Source organism: Haliotis rubra, unplaced genomic scaffold (genome assembly GCF_003918875.1).
Source record: "Haliotis rubra isolate DU_JTF1 unplaced genomic scaffold, ASM391887v1 Scf147, whole genome shotgun sequence".
NCBI lineage: Eukaryota > Metazoa > Mollusca > Gastropoda > Lepetellida > Haliotidae > Haliotis > Haliotis rubra.
In genome coordinates, this window is record NW_025765414.1 from 1,632,398 (window position 1) to 1,657,891 (window position 25,494).

The 25,494-nt window shown below is 37.5% G+C and overlaps 1 protein-coding gene across 1 annotated transcript; it reads right to left on the reverse strand.

Moving 5' to 3' along the window:
- Positions 1 to 3,607: 3,607 nt before the first annotated feature.
- LOC124269761 (GDP-fucose protein O-fucosyltransferase 1-like) lies at positions 3,608 to 24,456 on the reverse strand. Its single transcript, XM_046704800.1, is given in 10 exon segments — positions 3,608 to 4,384; positions 5,445 to 5,672; positions 5,964 to 6,011; positions 6,013 to 6,160; positions 13,608 to 13,744; positions 13,746 to 13,783; positions 14,630 to 14,753; positions 16,175 to 16,290; positions 23,522 to 23,652; positions 24,361 to 24,456. Coding segments are annotated over 10 exon segments (1,179 nt in total). The 5' UTR covers positions 24,381 to 24,456; the 3' UTR covers positions 3,608 to 4,195.
- Between the last annotated feature and the right edge of the window lie 1,038 nt (positions 24,457 to 25,494).

Consider the following 25,494-nt stretch of genomic DNA (forward strand, 5'->3'; position numbering starts at 1 on the left):
GAAATAAAATTGGTCTGGCCTAAACAACAGCCACAAAAGACTTCTGAGCTTTCTCCCTCTATGATAATATTAGCAATGATTGTTCTATTATTTGAGCATTTGCACCAATTAGGTTGCATAATCAGAATTCAAAGGTTCTTGGCAGTGACTTCATAATTACCTGGACATTTTGAGGCAGGGTGAAAATCTTTCTATTTTCTGTTTTAAGCCAGATTTTTTTCACTTCACATAAAATATCTTCAACCTAAGAGAAAGATCTCTTCAAACGTGATTGTCATCTTTGCTAAGTGACTTTTAAATTGCTACCTTTCAATCGCTATCCAACTGCTAACTTGTCAAATGAATTTGTTTTCTCATATTAAAAGTTCTTATATTTAAAGCATCAAATTACCGACGAAAAGTTATGGTTTTAGTGTAAAAGATTTATCAGGTATATGAAGTTTTGTTCTCTGTTGGTGTATGCACAGAGAAACACAGTCTTGTATTCACTACATTCCTCAAACCAATCATAAAGGACAACAACTGCAAAGTGCACCTTTCAAAGCCTCTGTGTCCTGCATCATGACAGGAATTAATTTGTTTTGAATTACTAAAATCCATGGCAAGTGTTCATGAAACCACATCAAGTGTACTTGCCATGATGTTTCCATATGAAAACAGCAATGTAGGAGAGATTCTTTTGAAAGTTAAATTACGATTTTTTTTACATGTCATAAATTACAATTTTTCTCAAAGAAATATTTTTTACAGATGAGGTGTTAGTCAAATATACTCCTAAAATATCTACTTTAAACAACAATGTTGTGAACAGTTAAGTAAACTACACGAATACATGTCTATTTAATAGCTTCCTGAAACACAATTTTAATGGCCATCAGAGTGAGTGAGTATGGTTTTACGCTGCTTTTAGCTATATTCCAGCAACATCACAACTGGGGACACCAGAAATGGGCTTCACACATTGTATCCATGTGGGGCATCAAACCTGGGCCTTCGGCGTGATGAGTGAACGCTTTAACCACTGGGCTACCCCATCGCCCTTAATGGTGACCAGACTGACTGAGTTTGGTTTTACGCCGCTTTTAGCAATATTCCAGCAATATCACTGCGGGGGACACCAGAAATGGGCTTCACACATTGTACCCATGTGGGGATTCGAACCCGGGTCTTCGGTGTGACGAGCCAACGCTTTAACCACTAGACTACCCCACCGCCCTTAATGGTGACCAGAACATACAGCACGGTATGAAGACTTCAATTACAGTTTGATTAAATAGTGGCTTCAGTTAAAGCACAAACGAGTACATATCGACTTCAAATACAGCAAATTGATTACATGGTGACTTCAAATAAAGCACAGATTGGATTACATAGTGACTTCAAATACAGCACAGATTTATCACATATTGACTTCAATTACAGCAGACTGATTACATATTGACTTCAATTACAGACTGTCAGTAACAGGTACTGCCTTTCTTCACTGAAACAATAAAATTAAGGTAACATTATATGTTACACATACATTTTGTTTACTCAAGGGGAGATGACTGTTTATCAACATGAACCTCTTCAACTTCAAAGCACCCAGTTGTCTTCATCTTTATTGTAAAGAAAATGATATTTTTACATGGTAGTGTTTTAAGTAGTTTAAAGAAATGGATTATGATAAACTCATTCATATATTTGTTTCAGTTCTGAATGTGCAGCAATTTTCCATTAAGACATGTTCTCAATGATATACAAAAATATTGACAGTATAACAAAATCAAAGCTAAATATTTATCTGAAACACCAGCATTGTAAAAACGCTGTCAACACAGTGATAGATACCGTCAACAACAACAGCAGTTTCATATAAGTACACAGCAGCCTCGCGTAAGTACAGAGCCATAACACAAACAGAGTTGTCCCCCTTTAATTGAAGTCCATAAACCTAACTCAAGGTCACTAGGCTACCCCATATTGTACCCGCCCCAAGGAACAAGAGCACTATTCCTGAATACATAAGTAAACTGTATGCAAAGCTGACTAAGAAAAAAGTGCATAGAATTTCTTCCAAAAAATATGTGAAAATGACATATATTTGATTTGCTCTATTTCTTTCCACTTCTTTAATGGGTTTGTGGACCTTGCTCTTCCTAGAAGATCAAGCTTTCCCCTTCTACATGCTACTTTATACACACAGGCATACCGATGGAAACCAATCCATCCCAGAAACAAATCCATAATTTGCCATCATTGTTTAATGCTTCTTTAAGTTACTGCTAGGTGGCAAGATTTTGACACATTGTATTGTGGCTAAACTATTTTGATACAATACTCTTGAACTTGAGCGTTAAAGCAATTAAGGGGTAATTTATCACACAAATGAAAGAGTGGGAGTAAAACAGTCAAGGGGAGGTAACTCCATAGAGATATGCAAGTAACAACCAAAGGCAGATAACTCATCAAAACCGGGTTCCATCTTGTTTAACTCGATATCACAATATAGCATAGTTAAATAGGGACACACCATCCACAAAATTATGCTTTGTCTGCAAAGGTGCTACAAACAGTATTCCAGAAAAACAAATGAAATATTGAGGTGTACTGTAGATCAGTACTTACAGAGACAGTTGTACTCTGAGGCAAGAGTACAGGTTTAAACAGTCAAGGTTGGTGCTGGTGTAGGTGCTGAGGTTATTTCTACTCTGGCCTCCAAATAAGCATGGTACTGCTTAAAGTCAGTTCATACAGCCTCTTCAATACAACACAGATTGGAATCAGTGTTTAAAACTCAAAAATTCCAAGCCAAACAGCCGGACTGATAACTTAAAAAAAATACCAGTCCAGATAAAATAATTCCTGTCCGGTTTTCAATAATAAACTGAAATTACACGTGTTGTGATTGGTTATCGTAGCTTGAACTGTCCAATCGTAAGTAGTTTAATATAATTTTCATAATACCCTTAACACCTCAAACTGACAAGAGAACATGTCTGATGATATGAAATATATACTGTTAGGGGTATAAATATCTACCAGACCACCGGACAGGCTACTTTTGAAATTTGACAGTCCGAGATGAAAGTAAACCGTTCTGGACGGTCGGGCAGGCGGGAATTTTAACGCTGTTGGAATACGCTGCCTTCACCCACGAAAAGATATAGTTGCTGTTTTCAACCAACAAATCAAGAAGAACCCTTCTTTAATCGAAACGGTGCCAAGAGAGATCAGGCCAATGAGCATTAAGCTAACTGCACAAACGGTTTAATTTCTTGCTTGTCATCGTGTACAACATGCACCATACACTTGTGAGCGTCTGCTCTCTGTATTGCTTCAATTACTTCCGTATTACTTAAAGCCCATGGTAGGGTTTATTTGACTTTAGTAGGTTTAAACATACTGATTTCATTAAAACATCACACTTAGCATGTGGTCGCATGTACTAATATATGACAGAAAATACAATGTAAACCGACCCTTGAAGTGTTGACCACAGTGAAAATTCAGTAGCAATGTAACTTCTCCAGGCTAAAACTTCATTTACATGTATAATAGCACTTGATCCTTAAGTGTCAACTATAAACACTTTCACATAGTTTTATGGGTTTGAGGAATTTCCAACATCTCACTGTACTTTAAAAATAATTACTAGTCAGTACAAATGACTTCACTGTAGTAACTCACTGGCTATAATCTGCCTCGATTGCGTTAAGATTTGTTTAACAAACTTGAAGCACACACTGTCCTGCAAGATCATCTCAAACAAGTGACCCGAGTGAAGAAATTATATTTCTAACAATTTCAAACCAAGATTACTTCAGGTGAAAAGAGCCGAATGCATTATTATATCTGTAAATGCATTATTCTGACAGCCCCAGTAACTATGGTAACACAGTTTTTGTGTTTTATTGATAAGCCTCTGTTGGAAAAATAGGAAAAAAATACTTTGAAAATAAAGGTTTGATAGAAAATATGAATAATTTGAACTTTTTTCATATCTAAAGAAAACTACTCAATCCTGATTAAACTTTGAACAAATATTTTGCCTTATCAAAAAACATTATTTTTAAAGAAACTAAAACTGACCAGGCTTAATGTTATCAAGTCAAGTGATCGGTTTCAGAGTAATCACAGATTTTCTCTGCATAAAAACAGCATCCTATCAACAAACAGATATTTGAATTTGAATGAATTGAACAAAAGGCCATCATAATTCATCCTTTTTCTGTTTTGGTTCAAAAGCCCAGAAAGACGAGGACAGTCCTTTGGTGTCTCGTTCCCTCTTGGCGAATGCTGTAAATGTTGAGATACAGTTTCCTATGAAGTGGTCCGCCTTGCCAAGAATAGCAAGGTCAAGGTGAGGGCTGGCTGGACTTCCCTGCTTCACAAACTTCACCTGAAAATAGAAAATTACATGAAAATAGAAACAACAAAAATCTTTTTACATCTGTATGAAATCTCTGCTAAAAGCAGACTCAATTGTACAGTTCTGACTATATCATGAATATGTCTTTGTTTGATGCCTCTTCAGCAATTTTACAGCTGTACGACATGGTCAGTAAAAACTCACCTCTGGACCAGACAATTCAGTGATTGACACTATGAGAAATGATGACTGAGCATGTGTTTATGAATCACCATCAAATAGTTATGATATTATATGTGTTTGTGAAAAGTTCTTCAAACGTGCTTTTTCCAAAATGGTTCACGAAATTCACACTGGATCAATTCATTAACATACCTTCATCGAGAGGCTAACAGATGTTAAATGTAACCCAGTTCTAAAAAATAGCTGGCCAGTCAAATTAAATGTAATTGGTCATTTGATTTAACAAGCAGTTGACTGTATGAGCATCCCTTCCAAAATTGGGACACAATGGTACAAAATCTGCCAGGTCACATATGGAAAGTCCCCATTTACCCAAGAATCAACACTGTGAGACTAGTAAGGAATAACCAGAGGTACAGATAAGCTTGGTATCTGCGTAAATTATGCAAATATTTATTTGAAAACTCAATTCCTGTTAAGTCTATTGCATACAAGTACGCTTGAAGTTTTGTAAATACCCAATAAATGTGATCTTAGATGCGTACACACAAAAATGTCAAATCTTAGCTTGCGTACCGGTGGATAGATAAAATAACTGACGTATATTTAAAGGTTCTATTTTAGGACATGAACTTGACACCTTGTAGTCTTTCTTATCGTTTCTCATATTACAGATCAAATGTAAATCACAAACACCAACATTTAAACTTTTTTTATATTTTTAAAATTAATGGAAAATGGCAAAATACCCAATTGAGTTTGAGTGTGGTGAGTACAATTTATTTGGTTACTCAAAGGAAAATTAGGATACCCAATTGAGATGAAGACAAGCGAGTACATAACTCAATGAACCCAAAAGTTATCTGTAGCTCTGATAACTCAAAGACACATAAAATTTCAAAAGTACCTTTTTCATGGCTTTTTGCATGACATCTATTAAATCCCTGTCGTCTGTGGCAACAAAAACTGTTCCAGCATTTAACCGTTTCACCTCAGCCTTGACCTTCTTAACAACACTTTTATCCGATGGGTAACATGTTTCCTTGGTTGCCTTTCCCTTTTCACCTCGGTAGCCGATGCACTGAGGAGAAGCGAACATATTTTCCGAGCTGTCCATGTGTTCACACGCTCTTTTCTGCAACAGAGAAGGGACAAAGATAGCATAGCATTTGCCAACAAGAAATGTTGTATCAAGGTATAGTCTGTTTGGGTCAAAATAATACTGATGAATCACAATCTAACTCCAAATTGGTTCATGATCAAACATTAATTTCAACGCATTTCAACCAAAAAAGAAAGTTACTTAACAAACTATCATCATTTTATTTGATTTTCCAGGGAAGTTTTACGAGAGTAAAGTAACAGTATCTGAAAAGAAAGATGAATGTACCAGAATCATGGAATATTGGTCAGACATAGAACTTACAAAATCAATGCCATTTCTGAGATGAATCCCAATAAAAGGCTTGTCTTTTATATTTTTTTGCAATGAAATCGTCCGCCATTTTCTCATACTTGTCCGACCAGCGGACATACTTCTGTAGTGGCACGTCTGCCCTCTGGACGGGGAAGGCTCCGGGGGGTCCTGTGAAGGCAAGCACCGGGTATTTGTCCCCAGGGTATCTGAAATTAACAATACATGTATTAATATTTATTATTATTATAGGATATTTTATATAGCGCAGGGGCGGTGGGGTAGCCTAATGGTTAAAGCGTTGGCTCGTCACGCCGAAGACCCGGGTTCGAATCCCCACATGGGTACAATGTGTGAAGCCCATTTCTGGTGTCCCCCGCCGTGATGTTGCTGGAATATTGCTAAAAGCGGCGTAAAACCAAACTCAGTCAGTCAGTCAGTCAGTTTTTACATCTGGTCACAGGTGGGCTTGATCCCAGCACCTCCAAGCTCACTGGATCCCTAGCCAGGCGCCTTAGACAGCTCGCCCACCATACACTTACATGTACCAATGATACATACTGAATTATTTTGAATGGCCTTTCTAAATAGGCCAAACTTCCAAACAAAGATGTTGTTTAACACTTGGGTCAGCTATGTCTCAAGCAGTGTTTGCCCTTAACCCTGAAAAGCTGCAGGCCCTAAGGACCCAGAACCATAAAAAAGAATTGCGAGTCCAGATCAGAATGTGGAGGCTACAATTACTTTATCACAGCCATGTTGATGGTTCAGGCTCATAACGCCGACCTTTCGACCAAACTTTACGGTTGATTGAAATATAAAGGTCGACGTCCTGAGACTAGTTTCATTTTGCCAATTAATTATGGATTACGAGGACAATGCAGGATCAAAGAGTTGTTAGAGGAGGATAATCCGGATTATGCGGACGAGAGCGCACCTAATGAGAAGATGACAACAGATGACAGATTTTTATCAGTTGACAGATTTTAGCATTTTTAATAAATACATCGTAAATTCATATAGCATACATTTTTTCACAGATTTTAACCTAAATGCAATAGGTGGGATGCTGAATCAGCAAACTGCCTCACGGACAGTGTTCCTTATTCAAGCCGGTGACAAATGTCATCCAGTCGTCGCTCCAAATCCCTGTATTTCCTCTTCTTGGACGGACGCTTCTGGCCAGCAGCATACTGAACCAGCTTGTTTTCGGTGTTGGTCTGTTCTCGTGACAGCAACGACACAATCTCGAAAATGTTTGGATGAGCCTTGCCGACGTATTTCTTCATGCCACCCTTCTAGGTGGTTGTTTGTTCTTGGCCCATCTGTGTTGTGGTGGTTCCATTGCGTCATGTGCAGATCTCCCTCCACCCAGAAGTTGGTCATGTAGTCTCAGAGTTTTCTCGTTTTCTCTTGCTGACTCTGTACATGAATGCGCCATCAACCAAGTAACGACTGCCGCGAGCTGTAGGGATGAATCCCTGATCTAGCTGTGCATTTGCCATTTCGAAATCGAATGTGAATCCTTTGGCCATTCCATAGATATTTATACCAAAGATATGAACAATGTTCAATATTGGCACTCTACTAACCCAGCGGGCACACAACGTTGAATCAACGTTGAATCAACGTTGAATTTTGGTTGTTTGGTTGATCAACCTTTCATCAACGTTGATTCAACGTTTATCATGCGACCAAAGAAAGTTAGTCGAGATTCGTTTAGTTGTCAACGTTGTTTCAACGTAAGGAACCAACAAAATGTCAACTAATTGTTTCCTTGGCAAATTTGATACATAATTCATATTGGTAATAGGTATCCAACTTAGCAACTATCATTTCTGAACATTATTTTCATAAAAGATCAAGATCGAGCTAGTGACAGATATAATCTTATATATTATTTGATTGTGCATCGATCAACAGACGGAAATTTTACGTAAATCGCAGTTTTAGGTTTAAAGTCATCAGTTATCCAAATTGCATTACATTTAATATTTTCCCACAAAACTGTGAAAATTGTATAATTCCGACAATTTGCTTTCAAACACAAAGCCAGATGTTGACCTTTCGATCGCCTCGTTTGGCCATATCCGGACATGCGCACAATTATCGCTCGCAGCGCAAAGGCAGCTGATCGTTGTCAGTTCACTTTTGGCGAAGTTCAGCGCATAATATCGTTCTATTTTCACCATCTTCACGGCATGCTGGTGTTTATTTGGTAAGTATGTCCTTCATGTATAATGAAAACGTAGGAATGCCGTTTAAATCTAGCAGTAGCAAGAAACTCGAATTAGGGCTCATGTTTTATCTCACAAGGTTACGGTATGTCACAATACATGTTTCTCAAAATTTAGTGGAAGCCCGTGTTTTCCATGAACTTGTTTTGTTATTTTTCAATATATTTGCATGCATATATTTGGCATTTTATTTTATAATCGAATAAGATTTCCTTTCATTACCCATCACCTGATTTGAATTTTGCAAATATACATTTTCAAATAATCAATAAAGTACATCAATATAAGGAACCGTTCATAATTAAACTTATGGCTGCGGGTGGGGGTGTTGATTGTAAGGGTTGGAGGGTGGGGTGGGGTGTCACCCATTTTGTTCAGGGGAGCTAAGGGGTCAGCATTTTTGTACACACGCACTATGTTTAGAAATTATGGGAAGGGGAGGGGCGTCATAGATAATGTACATGACATGCAGGGTGGGCCGTCTCTTATTCTGTACATACTCATACACTTTAGGGTGGGTGGGGTGGGGTGGGTGTAATTCGTATTGTACATAAAAATCAACATCACCCCAAAGCCATACATTATGAACGGTCCCTAAGGGCAGCTATACAAAATCGGATAAGATTAATCAACATTTTATATTGCATCCCATTATTATGAACATTTGTTCGTTTGAATAGATCTATCACTAAATGATGCATTGAGCACGCCCTGAACCCTGTCAACATATCTATATTATTGGGGGGAGGGGGTGGTGGAGAATGGCGTTAGGAAATGCAACGAAAATTTTCACTTTAAAATGTCTTGTGAAAGTCTTTGTTAAGGATGAAATTGTATATAATTTATTTGAACTTTTATTTATTTATTAAAAGTGTAACTTCACTAATGATTCTTTGATGGGACAATTAACAAAACTGCACCCACAGACTTTCATTCTTACACTTGTTTGGAAGGGATATGATAATTCATGTCTCTTAAAGGTTAAAATCTTACATACAAAAGAAGTAATTTTAATGTAAGGAACATTTAATTATGAAATAAGATTATTTTAATGGAATTTGCAGAAATCTCATCTTCGAAGACTGGGTGGCAGCAATTTTGTGGATCACATAAAAGGAGCAAGGTTAAAACACGCGTTTTAACATTTCACTTGTTTCCAGTATATCCACCACAAAGTTTAAAGAGAAAGATGATAATGCTCTTTCATTACCAACTGTTTTGAATATTTGTGATAATGTTTGGTCTTTTTGGTGATAATAGTTAGATCTTTATTTTCATTTATATATTAAGGTTGATCATTTAAGAGAAAAAATTGACAATCATTTCTCCCGGAGATGTTTAGTTTAATGAGCACTCCCTTGCTTGGCCATATTGTTTTTCGCCGTAAACAGCTGGATGCAAGATAGCATCTTGAGAGGACAGAAGTCATACATTTATAGATATATAGAGATGTTTATTGCTGGGAAACACTCTTGGGTATTTGGTCAGCTGTAGAATTTGAATATGATGTTTTTATTATTGTCAAAGGGTAGGTTTTCATTATTTGCAATCTAATATGTGTGCAGTGAAACATACTGAGATTTGGAAGAGTCCATTATTTAAAGTACAGGTGTTGTTAGATATCAGCATTTTATGTACATGTTCCCTTGTTAAGATCATCTATCGAAAGTATATTAGAGAGAAGGTGTATATTTGTAGTGTTTTAAATCAGAGTTATTTTCAGTGTATGACCTACATTTCAATATGTTTTGGCCACCTGTCACCTTTGGTCAAATAGAGTAGAACTTCCATTTCTTGGAATTGAGAGTCAGCGATGCACTGTTTCCAAGAATTTATTATTGCCAGCGATGTTTGTTCTGAGTACATTTAAGTCTTTTGAGTGTAGATTGGAGTTGTAAGAGATGTTATTCAATGTCTTATTATTAATGGTATGATAGATTATTTCTGGCAATGTAGAGTTTAATCTCATTATTTTATTGTTCATGATTCAGAGAAGCATAGTTATGGCGTCGCCGATATCACGCACACATAATTCATTATATGAGAGATTTTTCTAAAGCGTTCCTATAAGAGATTAAGTGTAAACATTTATGAATTATAAAAAGTTATTTATCTGAGTTTTATGAGTGTACAAATGACAAAGAGAGAGAGAGAGTAGATAATAGAGAATATATTGTATACTTATGAGAGCTCATTATTGTTTTCAGAACTCCATGATCCATGCTTCCTTGTGTTTGGGAACAAATGGTGTTGGGAGACCTCCCACTTTAGACTTGTTCTTTGACCTGTGAACCACCACCCATTTTGTTTTCTTATCATTTAATGTAAAATGGCTTTTGTTACAATTTATGACTCCTGGTAGCAAAATTGCTACATCAGTTCAACTCCTATTAATTTGAAATAATCATTTCCGAGAATCTCTAAAGAAAACTAAATCTGACAGAATAACAACAATCTTCCATTGTTTTGCAGGACAATGTCAAACAATTTGATGTCAAGAATGAATGTTGATGGGCAAAACGGCAAGTTTTCTTTTAAGAATACAAGGTTGTATTCAATCATCTCTGGTAAGTTAATTACCAAGTGCAGCATTTTCATCATGACCATAGCAAATAATATATGACAGTAAAGCATCGTCTAATTCATCCTACCGGTAATTCATAGTCTAATTAAATAATCAACTTGCAATTGAGGATTTTCTTTGAAAATGTTTAAGAAAACTTCCATTCCTTCGGGTTGAAAATATAAATTGTTTACACTTTTCGTCATATTTTGTATTGATGCTGTTCATATGTTCACATGCCAAGTTACAGCAGTGAAATGAACCTTTCAAGTGATTGATTAAACAAATACTTGAATCAATTAAGACAATATATCTTCCATATAACTTATTCATGTATTTAAATATAAAATTTCAGAATGTGTCCTATCTCAAGGGAATGAGATGGGAATGCATCCGAAGCAAATTTCAAGAAAGAGTTCGGAACATTTCTGAAGTATTCACCTGACCGCCAGGCAGGGAGTGGCAGAAAGAAGAGGAGCTGATAATTGTGTTTTTGGAGTTGGAATTGTGTTGAAAAATCTGAACTGTGGTATAGAAATTGGTGGCGTAAATGTCACTTTGATGCTATATGCAGATGATATTGTGTTATTAGCACAACAGAGATCACCTACAGACTATGTCATGTGTGATGTTTTACATTATGCATTAATCCACGTTTTCTGTGTGCGTGTGTGTTCATAAAGATTTCATGAAAAGTGACTTGTTTTATGTGCTGTCTTCAGGTATAGTTCCTGGTCATCTTGGATCCCTTTCATGGTGAAAGTAATTGCATTGTGTTTATTCAGGGGTCTGTAAAAGAGCTGAAATTCAGACAAAATGTCTTCTCGGGACAATTTTCACCTTTTCAAGGTAACAATACAACAGTAAATAGTTTTTCTTAATTTGGAATACTCTTTTCTTCTTACTGGAATTATACGTCCAACTGACATAAAACTTAAATGAACATTATATTGAATGTGGAATTTTAACCAAGTATTTTATCAGGTAAATATTTTTACTGCAATTTTCTGTTTGAACACTGTTTATTGCAGGTAGCTTTTTGGGTATTTTAGCTGGATGCAGGAGTTTGGTGCTACTTTATTGTAGTTTAAAGATGAAGTGCGAGTCTATTTACAGGAAAGCGTTATACCTCCCAGAGACAACCACGGAACAACCCATTTTCAACGTTAATAATATGTCAGACTTCAACATTGATTCCACGTCGGATATCTACGTCAAAAAACTTTCATATACAACCTATTTTCCATCTATTTTCAACGTTGAGGATCAACCTATTCTCAACGTTGATAATCGGTCAAACTTCAACGTTGATTCCACGTCGGATATCTACGTCAAAAAACTTTCATATACAACCTATTTTCAATCTATTTTCAACGTTGAGGATCAACCTTTTTTCAACGTTGATAATCGTTCAAACTTCAACGTTGATTCCACGTCGGATATCTACGTCAAAAAAAACTTTCATATACAACCTATTTTCAATCTATTTTCAACGTTGAGGATCAACCTATTCTCAACGTTGAAACAACATTGATGTGCCTGCTGGGTAAGTGTTATTGTAAACTTTTCAATCAATTGGAAGTGACATGTGCGACGAGTTCACCTTATCAAAACATCTAGAGCAGATTATCCGCAACGCTAACTAAGCCTAATCAGAACCTAACCTTCAAAGGAAACCGCAGGTCGGCGTCCTGAGACTAGTGGAAAATCGAAAGGTCGGCGTCCTGAGACGACACCATGTTGATACTGATACTCTTTTAACTTGAATTTCTGCTTTATTCTAAACATAATGAATCAAGCGACTTACTATGTCCTAATGCATTTTGTTTGTTTACATAGTTTCATTCACAAGAACCCAAAACAGATTTACCACTGAAATAACAAATAGAATGATGGGTGTTTAATCAAGGGAGGCAACTCCATCCCAAAGGATGGACATATATAACTCTGACTTTTTCAGCCAATCATGGAATGTTAACTGTCACATGAGCTTGCTCTTTACAGTCTACTCCCATTTGTGAGAACTCCCAGTTGTGAGACTCCGAGTTGTGAGACAGTGGAGTAGGTACTTAGAAAAGAAAACACACCTTACTCCCCTATCTGATAGAATGGATTAACCCCAGCTAATTATGGATTAGCTATTTAACTGAATCTTGTGGAGGTAACTTAATGAAACTCTAAAAGATAAAGTAATTAACCTACTCAGATAAATGGCTTTAAAAAATAAACATTTTGTGTAGGTAACTTCGTGATCATTTGAAAGAGAAATTAATTTACCTACTCAGATTTACATGTTTGAAATATCTAGCAATAACTGTTGTAACTATAATTAATCCAAATGTATTTATTAACCTTTGACTGCTCTTTCACCATTATGGCAGGCCTTCAACAAGTAGAATATATCACCAGTTCACGATAATCTTTTTCAGTATTTAAGTATCTATTGAAAACAATAAAGGCTCTTCAACGAACAATGTCTTCTGCGTTAATTAACTCATTAATGAACTATGCCTCCTGCAGGTACTCTTCAGCAACAGGGCTGTTCCCACTTTCATAGTAGGGATGGGGAAGCACCACCTGTGTGCACTGAACCATTAATTAATGTGTCTCACAACTGGGAGTTCTCACAAATGGGAGGACACCGCTCTTTACAGCTGCGCCAGTGCATGTTGCAAGTTGCAGGTACGCAAGATAATCGTACATGTCACTGTGACCTAGAATAATTCTCAACTCAAATTACAGAAATCGCTAACCTGTAAGCATTACTTTACCTGAAGTTAGATTAGACAATGTTCATTCATAAATGCTAGATGTATCTGTCAATATTAAACAAAGGTATTACATAAAACTGCTTACCTTTTCTGCCAGCGTTTCATTTCATGGGCACTGCCAGTATCATAATAGAGAGGGGAAAAGAACTCCGACATGTCAAAGTCGATGTTGTACGTATCCCAGAAGGATGCAAATGGGTTGCCTTCTTTTGCATTACAGTCATTCTTTTTCTCCATATGTCCGCTCACTGTGACAGAATGCTGCAAATAACCACAACACCTTGTCAGACACAGCACAATGTCAGACACAACATCATGTCGGATACACAACAATGTCAGTCAGACACAACACTGTCAACCAATATAGTGTCAATCATATACAGCATAATTTCATACTGACACAGAACAATGACACTCAGTCACAACATAATGTCTGCCACAGTCAAAATTATGACATTCAGATAAAACATAATATCAGTGCGACTCTACAAATGTTAACTTTTCAGTTAAAATGGCTAAATCCACATAAAGTCAGACCAATTTTATTTCTTGTTTTACAGATTTTTGTCCCAGAAAACCTAAAGGCAGGAGGAAAAAAAAAAAAATACATGTTAAAATAAAATCACCAGTCAACGTGATATTCCTTCTAAATACTTTAAGTATTTTACCTTTGGCAATTTATGAAGTGTATATGGGGCAAAAAAACAATCTAAAACCCCTTTTTTTTGTAAGTTTACATTTTTTATCAATAAAAACATTAGGATATTAAGTTTTCAGCGGGGAAAATTAATTTATTATTTTTCATATTCTTGAAAAAATATGACAGGCGGATCTGTAAAACAAGAAATAAAATTGGTTTGGCCTTAAGAATGATTTATAACTACTATGGACAATGAAAACCCCAACAATATCCCTTTCTTCTTATAAGGTCAATATAATTAATGATTACATAGTAACTTTTATTTGAATATTCAAATTGGAGTCAATCAGTGCTATGACTAGGTGCCTTCTTAAAGTAGGTTTGAATCTTAAGTTAGCTGCTTTAGTGTTGGAAACACAAAACCCAATTTTACTTTTGACAAAGACCCACTGTATCACTGAACGTACATATGCGCTGTCCCGGCGGCCACAGTGTCGGCGCCAGCTTCTTCATAAACCACTCCATAGTGATGACGCGATGGAACTTGGCTACCTCGCTAACTTTGAAGTATGTATCGAAAGCCACTTGGACCTGTGTGAGAAAGAAAAGATATTTAGAAATTAGGAACAAACTTAGACCACTGCAACATAAAGGTGTCAACCTCATAAACCGGAGACTGCAGAAGCTATGTCTGATAGCCAGTCTAAATATTGGGCAGGGGTGAGCGGTGCGGTAGCCTAGTGGTTAAAGCTTTTGCTCGTCACGCTGAAGGCCCGGGTTCGATTCCCCATATGGGTACAATGTGGGAAGTCCATTGCTGGTGTCCCCCCACCGTGACATTGCTGCAATATTGCTAACAGCGGCGTTCAACTCACTCACTCACTATTGGTAATATCAGTTCCACCAAATGACCATAATGCTTTTCTGGTTGTTGTTTACCACCCCACTCAGCAATATTCAAACTATATGATGGCAGTCTGTAAATAATTGACCCTGGACCAGACAATCCAGTGACTGACATGAGTGTTGATCTATGCAGTTAAGTTTGGATACAGTGATATGCATCAACCGAGTCAGTGACCTCAACCAGCCAACCCTGTTAGTCGCCGCGTCCAGAGAGCATAGGTGAGCAAAAATGGGGTGTTGAAGTCAGTGAACCAAGTCGCTTGACCACCAAATCTCATTTGTCGCCTCTATCAACATAGATTGCTGAAGACCAATTCTAACCCAGAACGTCACGGTTATTAAGTGAGTGAGTGAGTGAGTTTAGTTTTATGCCGCACTCAGCAATATTTCAGCTATATAACGGCGGTCTGTAAACAATTGAGTTTGGACAAGAAAATCCAGTGATCAATAGGAGCATCGATCTACACATTTGGGAACCGATGACATGTGTCAACTGAGTCAGTGAGCCTGACCACCCGATCCCGTTGGTCGCCTTTTACGACAAGCATGGGATGCTGAAGATCAATTCTAACCCAGATCTTCACAGGTTCACGGTTATTAAAGGACCATTAACATTTTACTGATCAATCAGACACTGAGATTGGGGACAAAACAACCAGCTTGTATTGTTGAACTTGCCAACTGAACATTGAGACTAGATTGGAGCAGATACATTACACTGAGTGACATGGCAAACCAATTCGCGAATGAAAATCAAGGGCAGGTAATTTGAGAGCAGCAGGAATAGATCCAGGGTTGAGTGTTGGTTTACTGAAATGTCAGCCTTTGAGGATCACTTTGGAAATTTCCAGGTCAGTGAATCATCAAAAGATGTGATTAAGTGGGGGTTTATGCCGCTTTTAGCAAAAATTCAGCAATATCACGGTAGGGGACACCAAAAATGGGCTTCAACATTGTACCCATGTGGGGAACTGAACTGAACCTCAAGGCTACCCTAAGGCCACAAATCATAAAAGAAGTAATCAAGCACTCACTATTACAGTGAAGAACATGTTTTTTTAGCATAAGAGACAGTAGGGTTTTCAATTTTTCAAGGTCACACTTACAGATCTACTTTGGCCTCGTCGATATTCTACCCATGGTGGAAGTATAAGGGTGCGGTTAACTGAGGATGCAAATCTCAGGGCTCCCAAGAACTGGTCTGCTTGGTTTCCGAACCTCCCTGAAAAATATATGAAATAAAAAATCAGAATTCTTAAATCAACATGTAAGTCCACTCAGAACCAATTACCATGGAGGAACTCTCAACAGACACTGCTTATTTCTGGTTTCCAGAATGAAGGGAATTTAAATACACATAACTGCTACATGTGCAAAGCAATGACATTGATATTAATGATATCATATCAATGAATAATGATAAGGCCAGAACAATTTTATTTCTTGTTTTATGGATCCACTGGTCGTTATTTTTCAAGAACAATACAATTTTTTTATAATTTTTCCCTGCTCAAAAAATAAAATCCTAATGTTTTAATGGCCAAAAATGTAAACTTACAAGAAAATGTTATTGATATTTTATACTTATCCTGACTCATGCTCTTTTTGCTTGTCTTCTTCTTCTTTCGAACATAGTGGAACACTTGTATCTCCCTAATTGAAGCTCCCTTCAATTTAAAATCACTAATTAGTATTCACCACGAGTTACCTCCTTTCCACAAGCCGCTGAGCGAGGGAGCCACCTCTACCCATGTGCCTCACTCTCTCCTCATATACTGAGCCCAACATTTGAATTTACAGGGAAATCCAAAGTGTTATTTGGGGAGGATGGGAGGGCTGACCTCATGAGTCAGGATAAGTATAAAATATCAATTTTACTCCAAAAATTACATATTTTTCCTTATCCTGACTCATGCTCTTTTTGCTTGTAGCATCCTACGGAACGGAGGTGGGAATATCTAATACTTTGGATTTTTAATAATTAGTGATTTGAACTGTGATGATTGTAATAACCCTATGGGAACTTCATAAAGGCACTGAACTGATGAATTCCTGCTGCTAACTTATCAGCTGCCATATAAAGGTTATTACCATGTACTTATTATGATAAAGTATATATAACATTAATACAATGCTTAAGACTAATAGACTTAAGCTTGTTAATATGCTAGTATAAACTCCTTAGAGTTTGTTAGCTAAAATACTTTAAGATATAACATAGTACTAAGCTTAAGATATGATTAAACTTAAGCTAATTATATAATAGCAAACTCTTTAGAGTTTGTTAGTTAATATACTTATATGATATAGATATAATGCTGAGCTTAAGATATGAATAAGCTTTAGCTACATATATAATAGCAAAAACTCTGTAGAGTTTGTTAGCTAATATATTTTTATAATATGAGTATAGTACTGTGCTTAAGCTATAATTAACTTAAGCTACATATATAATAGCCAAACTCTGTAGAGTTTGTTAGCTATATATATTTTTATAATATGAGTATAGTACTGTGCTTAAGCTATAATTAACTTAAGCTACATATATAATAGCCAAACTCTGTAGAGTTTGTTAGCTAATATATATTTATAATATTAGTATAGTACTGAGCTTAAGATATAATTAACTTAAGCTACATATATATAGCAAAAACTCTGTAGGGTTTTGTTAGCTAATATATTTTTACAATATGAGTATAGTAGTGTGCTTAAGATATAATTAACTTAAGCTACATATATAATAGCAAAACTCCGTAGAGTTTGTTAGCTAATATATTTTACAATATGAGTATAGTAGTGTGCTTAAGATATAATGAACTTAAGCTACATATATAATAGCAAAACTCCGTAGAGTTTGTTAGCTAATATATTTTACAATATGAGTATAGTATTGTGCTTAAGATATTATTAACTTAAGCTACATATATAATAATAAAAAAACTCTGTAGAGTTTATTAGCTAATATGTTTATAGTGTAACCATAGTACTAAGCTTAAGATAAGATTAGACTTAAGCTAAAAGTATATAGCAAAATAAACTCCTTAGAGTTTATTAACTAATATACTTTTATGTTAAAAAACATAGTACTGAGCTTAAGTTATGATGAGAACTTAAGCTATATATATATATAATAACAAAACTCCGTCGAGGTTTTGTTAGCTAATACCTTTATAATGTAAACATACTGCTTAAGATATGATGAAACTTAAGCTAATTGTATAATAATGAAAACAACCCTTTAGAGTTTGTTAGCTATGATATAAACCTAGTATTGAGCTTATGAAGGAAAACTTAAGCTACATATATAATAGCAAAGAACTCCGTAGAGTTTGTTAGCTAATACATGTTATAATGTAACCATAAAGCTTAAAATATGATGAAACTTAAGCTTAAATATATAATAGCAAAACCCTCTTTTAGAGTTTTGATAGCTAATATACCTATATGATATAAACATAGTACTGCGCTTAAGATATGAATAAGCTTAAGTTACATATATAATAGCTAAAACTCTGTAGAGTTTGTTAGCTAATACATGTTATAATATAACCATATTGCTTAGAAATATGATGATACTTAAGCCAAATAGCAAAAAACTCTTTAGAGTTTGTTAGTTAGCAAGTTACCTATATAATAGTAAAACTCCGTAGAGTTTGTTAGCTTAATTAACTTAAGCTATGTATAAAATAGCCAAAAACTCTGTAGAGTTTGTTAGCTAATGCATTTATCATGTAACCATAGTATTACTCTTAAGATATGAATAACTTAAGGTAAATATATATAATAACAAACTCTGTAGAGTTGTTAACTTATATATTGTATGATGTAATAATCATAGTACTGTGATGATAAAAGGAACTTAAGTAAATTATACATAGCATGAAGCTATTTAGTATTGTTATAAGATAAGTAAAAATCTGTTAGATTGACTTATCTTCTCCGAGGAACTGTCAGCTGTTGTCGAGGACCATGGGATCGAATTGGTGTATACCTGAGACGTCCTCGGTGGTGATATCTCTCAGATAATGGTTTGCAACCACCATATCGGATTTCCAGAAATAAACCCTCCATTATTTCCAATCACATTTTGTGTAGAAACAATTGTAGAAGTTAGCTTATAATATCATGAGTATTAAGCTCATGGAGGGTCGGAATAGGTCCATCCGCATATGCACGTAGTATGACAGTTCTGATCCAAATGGAGATATAGTACATGAGACTTCACTCTGCGTAGAAGTTGATGATAGAGGAAATAATCTGTTGCATTTTTTCCTCCTGTTTGGTTTGGTGGAGATAAATTTACAGTGCTCTTGCTGGCCAACTTGATAGAATCATCGTTATCATGGGGTCCAAGTATGTCATCAAGTGTTCATAAACCTCACTTGTGAGGTGTTGGAGCACTATATTCATATCCCAGGTTGGGCGGAAATTTCCGTTTATTCTCCAAACAGAAGTTTAGTAGGTTTACTAACCATCTAGTTGTGTTAATTAAGCTTGATGAAATTCAGCTGTAGTCTCTGAAACGCTGTGGATTTAGATCCACTTGTATCTTCGTCTAGGTAATTCGGCTGCGAAGTCCTTGACGATGTAGGTGCACAACCAGGTGTGTCTGTCCCTCGCTGAACTTTATGTAAAATCGCCTGACTGCCGATCCCTCGTCTAAAACTTGACAGGGGGAGGTCTCTAACCTTGAAGAAAGGCAGTCTAATCATGAATGTTCAGGTTAACTGGACTGTAATGAGGCTTGCTCGCTCACTGATATATAGTTGTCACTTGTGACGTAAGTCTTGAACTGTGAATTGAGATCGACCTCTGTGTAGGTCGTTGTCCCTCATGGTCCAATCAGAACAAGGCATTTTGATTCTGTATAATACCCGCTGTGATGTCACAATGCGGTGTAGCGGGGAAAAACCCACCTTGAATAAATTCTTGTCGCCGCGTTGATATTAGCATAAGCGCCGGTCTTCACCGTAGCTTCCGAAGTTATCCGAGGTGACCCGCGTGTTTTGAGGGTTAATGGTAATCAGCCATGAAACCTCGGCCAAATATCTCAGCTCTGTAATTTTATGCTGGGTAGGTTATTTCCTGGTTGTCGGAAAGTAATTTCAGTTTTGAATATAATTCCGACTTCCTTATATATAAGGGTATAAACAACTTGCAAGTTGTGAGCTTGTAGACTGTATACATGAATGTATCGTCCATAATTGTAGAATTAACGTTGAACTTGTTGTACATATTTCTTCCTTGTGAAACTTTGACGATTAAGAGTTATACTGGCTGTAACAAGGCTGCTGTTCAATTTCGATATTGAATTGTCTGCAGATATGCGTAATGGTCACGCATGTGATAATCGTATCGTCGTCCGGGATTGTATATTAGCAATTTATAATGAATAGTTGATTTCTGTGAAGATCTATGAAATGTCGCTGACTAATAATACAGCGGCGCTCTGTGTTGTAAATAGCCTGAGCAATTATCTTCGCCAGAGGCTTATAGACGGCATCTGGCATACAGTTGATAATCAACTTATCGCGACGCCTTGAACGGACTGGACAGTAGCTATATATGGCGAAAGTGGCTGAAGTATATGGAAACCTTGGAGACTTCCCACCGGTGAACGCCGGAGACTTCGCGAAGTTCTCAGCATCCCTTCTAGATCTTCTGGGTGAAGTAGACTTGGAGCCACTTAGCCTTCAAGCGACCATCGGCAAGGTGTCGAATCAAAGCCCGATTAGTATATATATATATATATATAAATATATATATGAGCTTGCCTTCGTGAACAGCCTCTGTGTTTAACAGGATGTGGGATCGTGAGAAAAACACGCCTAAAGTAGGGCCGCATGGATCATCTTATCATATTCAGAAGTCGTGGTTACGAAGTCTGGTGATAAGTGTCTAATTGATCGTTCTAGATCTATTTAGGCCAGCTGAACATCGCCTCCGCCATGGATTCAACAGAACCAATATCGATTGTAGTTCTTATACTTGATATCGATGATCAACTTGTCTATGGGTTGATCTTCTCGGAGACTTGTGAGGGGAACGTTGATAGTTTCGCCTCAAGCTCTTGTATAGTCCCTCGATGTCCTTCTAGATGATGATGATCTGGATTCAGGTGTCTCCATCGCGATGCCTCAGCGAAGCTTCCTGGCGTCCCGTCCGGGGAACGACGATATGACCTTCGCGAAGGCTTCGTGATGTCTGATGGTCCGAGTCCACATCTAGGGATGAAACCGCATAAGGTGATGATCTATCCTGCCTTCGCGAAGTCCTTCGCGAAGGCTGTACATCTAGGGTTCTTTCCGCTTCGCTGAGGCTGTACATCTAGGTCCTTTCGCCTTCGCGAAGGCCTTCGCGGCGAGCTGTACATCTAGGTCCTTCGGGCCAAGGTGGTCCGTGGACTTCCTTTCGAAGGTGACATCGCCCCTGGCTGCTACACGCTGACGGGGGTGTGAGATTGTCTCACGTTGGAGCCTTCGCGGCGTTCGACCCTGCTACCGCAGAGATATAGTGGTCCTCCATGATGTTCATAATTTGTCGCATCATGTCTTCTGGGATGGTCTGCGGCGCCAGGTCATTGGTGCTTTATCTCTGCGGTGTTAATGGAGGGGTCCACCGAGGAAAATCGTCCGACATCAGTGTAGAGGCATCAGGCTGCATGGTGATCTCTGCTGATGTCGTTAGCTGTCACCGATGGTTTCTTGTGTATGCATCGCCGGGGATGATGATCAGCTGATCATCGTAGAGGTCCAGGTCATCGGCTGGAACAATCTTTCGGTTGAGAAAGTCCTAGTAGACTTCGTTGATTTTCCCTCAGAGGTCGGCGGCTGCCCTGGGTGCGCGGCTGCGCGTTGTGAGTGTTGGTAATGATGGGACCCTCAGGACCGATCATCGCATATCTGCGTTGGTACATCAGGCTGCATGCTGATCTGAGCCGACATCGGGTCAATCTTTGATGTACATCTGGTATGATGACCGGCTGATCATCAAACAGGCCCAAACTGCGATGGGGAGCGGTCTCGCTGTTGAGATGTGGTAGAAAAACCCTCTAGTCTTCTGCTGCGGCGATGGGATGTCTGGGGAAGCAGGATGCTTCTTGGAGATGGCGGACTACGCCCCACACCTCTCCACCACTCTAGCGGAACACCACACGGGAGGGGAGTCGGCCAACAGCAGTAGACTGGCGAGGGGTTCCGTGTATCAGTCATACTAGAGTCTGCATCACGACCTATCTGCTAAAGCGCGTACAAACGCGCAAAGTAAATATTAATAAAAAGGTAGAATTGGATAAATTAGTACCCTTAACTGCAATGTGAATATAATAAACATGGCCGTACATCATATTAAAGGCGGATCAGCAGCAGCATAAAAACGTAATCTGCAATAGTACAGAATTTTCATCAATGTAATCCATGAAGAAACAAACACGGCGTCCCGTGAATAAACTGTAAGAAAACGACTAAATATCAATATATAATCGTAAAATGTAAACTTACAAGAAACTGTTTTTTAAATTGTATTTTGCCCCATATACACATCATAAATTGCCAAAAGTAAAATGCTTCTAGTACAGTAGAATACTTTTATAACCAACACGGATATAACGAACTGACGGCTATAGCGAACTGTTTTAAAAGTCCCGAATAAACCTTATATTATCATATAAAAAGGTGAATAGCGAACTACGGACATAACGACCTAATTTCAGTGGTCCCTTGGAGTTCGTTATTAAGGTATTTTACTGTATTTACATGATTTAGAAGGAATATTACTTTGACTGGTGATTTTATCATCATTTTGTTTCCCTTCAGCCTTTAGATTTTCTGAGTAAAAAAATCCGTAAGAACAAGAAATAAATTTGGTCTGGCCTAATGAAATTCTTTTAAAAACATGAATTATAGGTTGAAATTGTAAGGATATTAATGATATCATATAAATGAATTATGATAATTAAATCTTGTTAAAACATGAATTACTGGTTGAAATTGAAAGGATATTAATGATATTGTATAAATGAATAATAATAATAAAATCTTGTTTAAACAGTAATTATTGATTGTAATTGTAAGGATATGAATAATGATGAAAAATATATAAATAAAATATCTGTCAAACAGAATTCCTACAAAAATGTCTTGAACAGTTGGTTTAGAAGAATTATTTATTTCTATCACAATCATATATATACATGTATATTATATTTATTTAGAGACTAAGAGTTTGTCTAAGAATCGCTGATGCTGCACATTTGTTACCAACTGGCTGTTCAAACGCAGGAAACAGTTGTATCAACCTTGAATGATGCACTAACGTGTCATTAAATGTCGATTAGACTAATTATCATTAGGGTTTATGTAGCCATTAGTTCATGAAGATGTGACACAACTGGGTCAAGGGTCCAAGAACCAACAATGGCAACCGCCACACGCCTCATTCGTACAGAGACTTACCCATACAAGGACAATAAGCAATGTAGCCATTGGTGTCCACTTCCGCAGAATTGAGCTGACCGATGAAGTTGAGGATGAGGATGACCATCACAGTGATCATCGCTTGAAGACAGCACATCTTGTTTGGAAACCTGGAAAACCAGACTAAGTAACCATAACAACACATACACAGAATATATCTGGGCGAGAGTGTGAGTGAGTATGGTCTTTATGCCACTTTAAGAAAAATTCCAGCAATATCATGTTGGGGGACACCAGAAATGTGCTCCCTATACTGTACCCACATAGGGATTTGAACCCAGGCTTTAGGCGTGACAAGTGAACACTCTATCCACTAATAATAAAGATTGATTGATTGATTAATACATCTCAACTAAACATAGCATTGATTAATTCTATGACAAGAGGGCAGTTTAAGCGCACAGTACACAGCTTCTGAATTACTAAAGCTGTGGTCGTGTATCTTCATCACAGAGACTTCAAGTTCATCACTTTCGACCAAAACAAGCCCGCCTACCCGTTGACAAGCGTCCTTACTGAGTCCCAACATAATAACCCTGGGTGGAGCGAACAGATTCTATACTATAGATATATTCACACTGAACACAACAAACATTCACAATGCAACGAAGTAATCCCACACCCCTGTCAAATGCACCAACGCCTGTCAACGATTCAGCACGGAGCCCAAGAATGCGGTCCGAGAACTAGAAGGATGTGATCAGAGACTGTCGATTTCAGTATCGCACTACCGGTATCTGAAGAAGGGCACCTGTTGTTCAGCGTACCTCAGAATAATATATCACGCTTCTCCGGGGTCCCTGGTCGATGTAACTCACGTGTGCATCCACCGTCGCATCACAACCCGAGCAACCAGCCCTGCAGAAGTAGTACACGTGTTAAACCTTTATTTGTTTTGTGTTCGAACCATGCGATTTCTAAGGGAGACTACTCTCTCGTGACGCTTTCAGTGTGGACCATGAAATATTTCGAGTGACGACGAGACGCGTGGGGCTGGTGCATAGCGTTTACATAATCGGTTTGCGATAGTGCTTCTCTACTACACACATGAAACTTAAATGGACCAGGTGATAAACCTTTAGATGTCAAGTTGAACTAAATATTCGAATAAGCTCCAAATATTGAAGGTTCCAGGCAGGGATACTCTACAACACCTTATAGTCTCCCTGCTCCAAGTAACTTACCGTACCTTGCAAATGTACTGCTAAGTATAAACGGATCTTGTGAAGATTAAATGTATCTTGTACAGTTAAAAGATATTTTGCAAAGTCAAATTATCTTGCGAGGTTTCAATTATTTTGTGAAGTTTTAATTTATCTGGCGAAGTAATGTGGCAAAGTGTACATGCTCTGTAAAGCATGAATGTATCTTCCAAACTCTATTTGTATTTTGTATCATTCAAAATGATCTTGCGTGGCTTGTGTATATACATTTTTTTGTTGGATGTAAAAAGGATTGTGATGGGTTTCATGTGCCATGGTTGATTTTTTAGCCATTTTTGACCTGATGGGTGTTACAAGGTTTCACGGTTTTACACACAGTTTAAGTAAGACTTCGCTGAGCCAGGCATCAGTGAGTTGGGTATTACGCCGCCTTTAGCAATATTCCAGCAATATCACGACGGGCTTCACACATTGTGCCCATGTGGGGAATCGAACCCGCGTCTTCGGCGTGACGAGCGAACGCTTTAACTACTAGGCTACCCCGCCGCCCCCAAAGAACCATGAAATATATACTGTTTGTCTACACTTAAACACCTTTTTATTGGACAATAGATACATAAGCCAGGACTTTTTGTAAAACTTCGAAGACTTTTAAGAGACGAGTTCAACACACGCAATTCTTTTCTGTGGCGAAGCCAACAAATTCTTTATATTTTCAGGACATCTAGCATGTTCATCAAATTACTGTTTTCGGTAAAACCTGACAAAACGTTTTGATTTTTTTATATA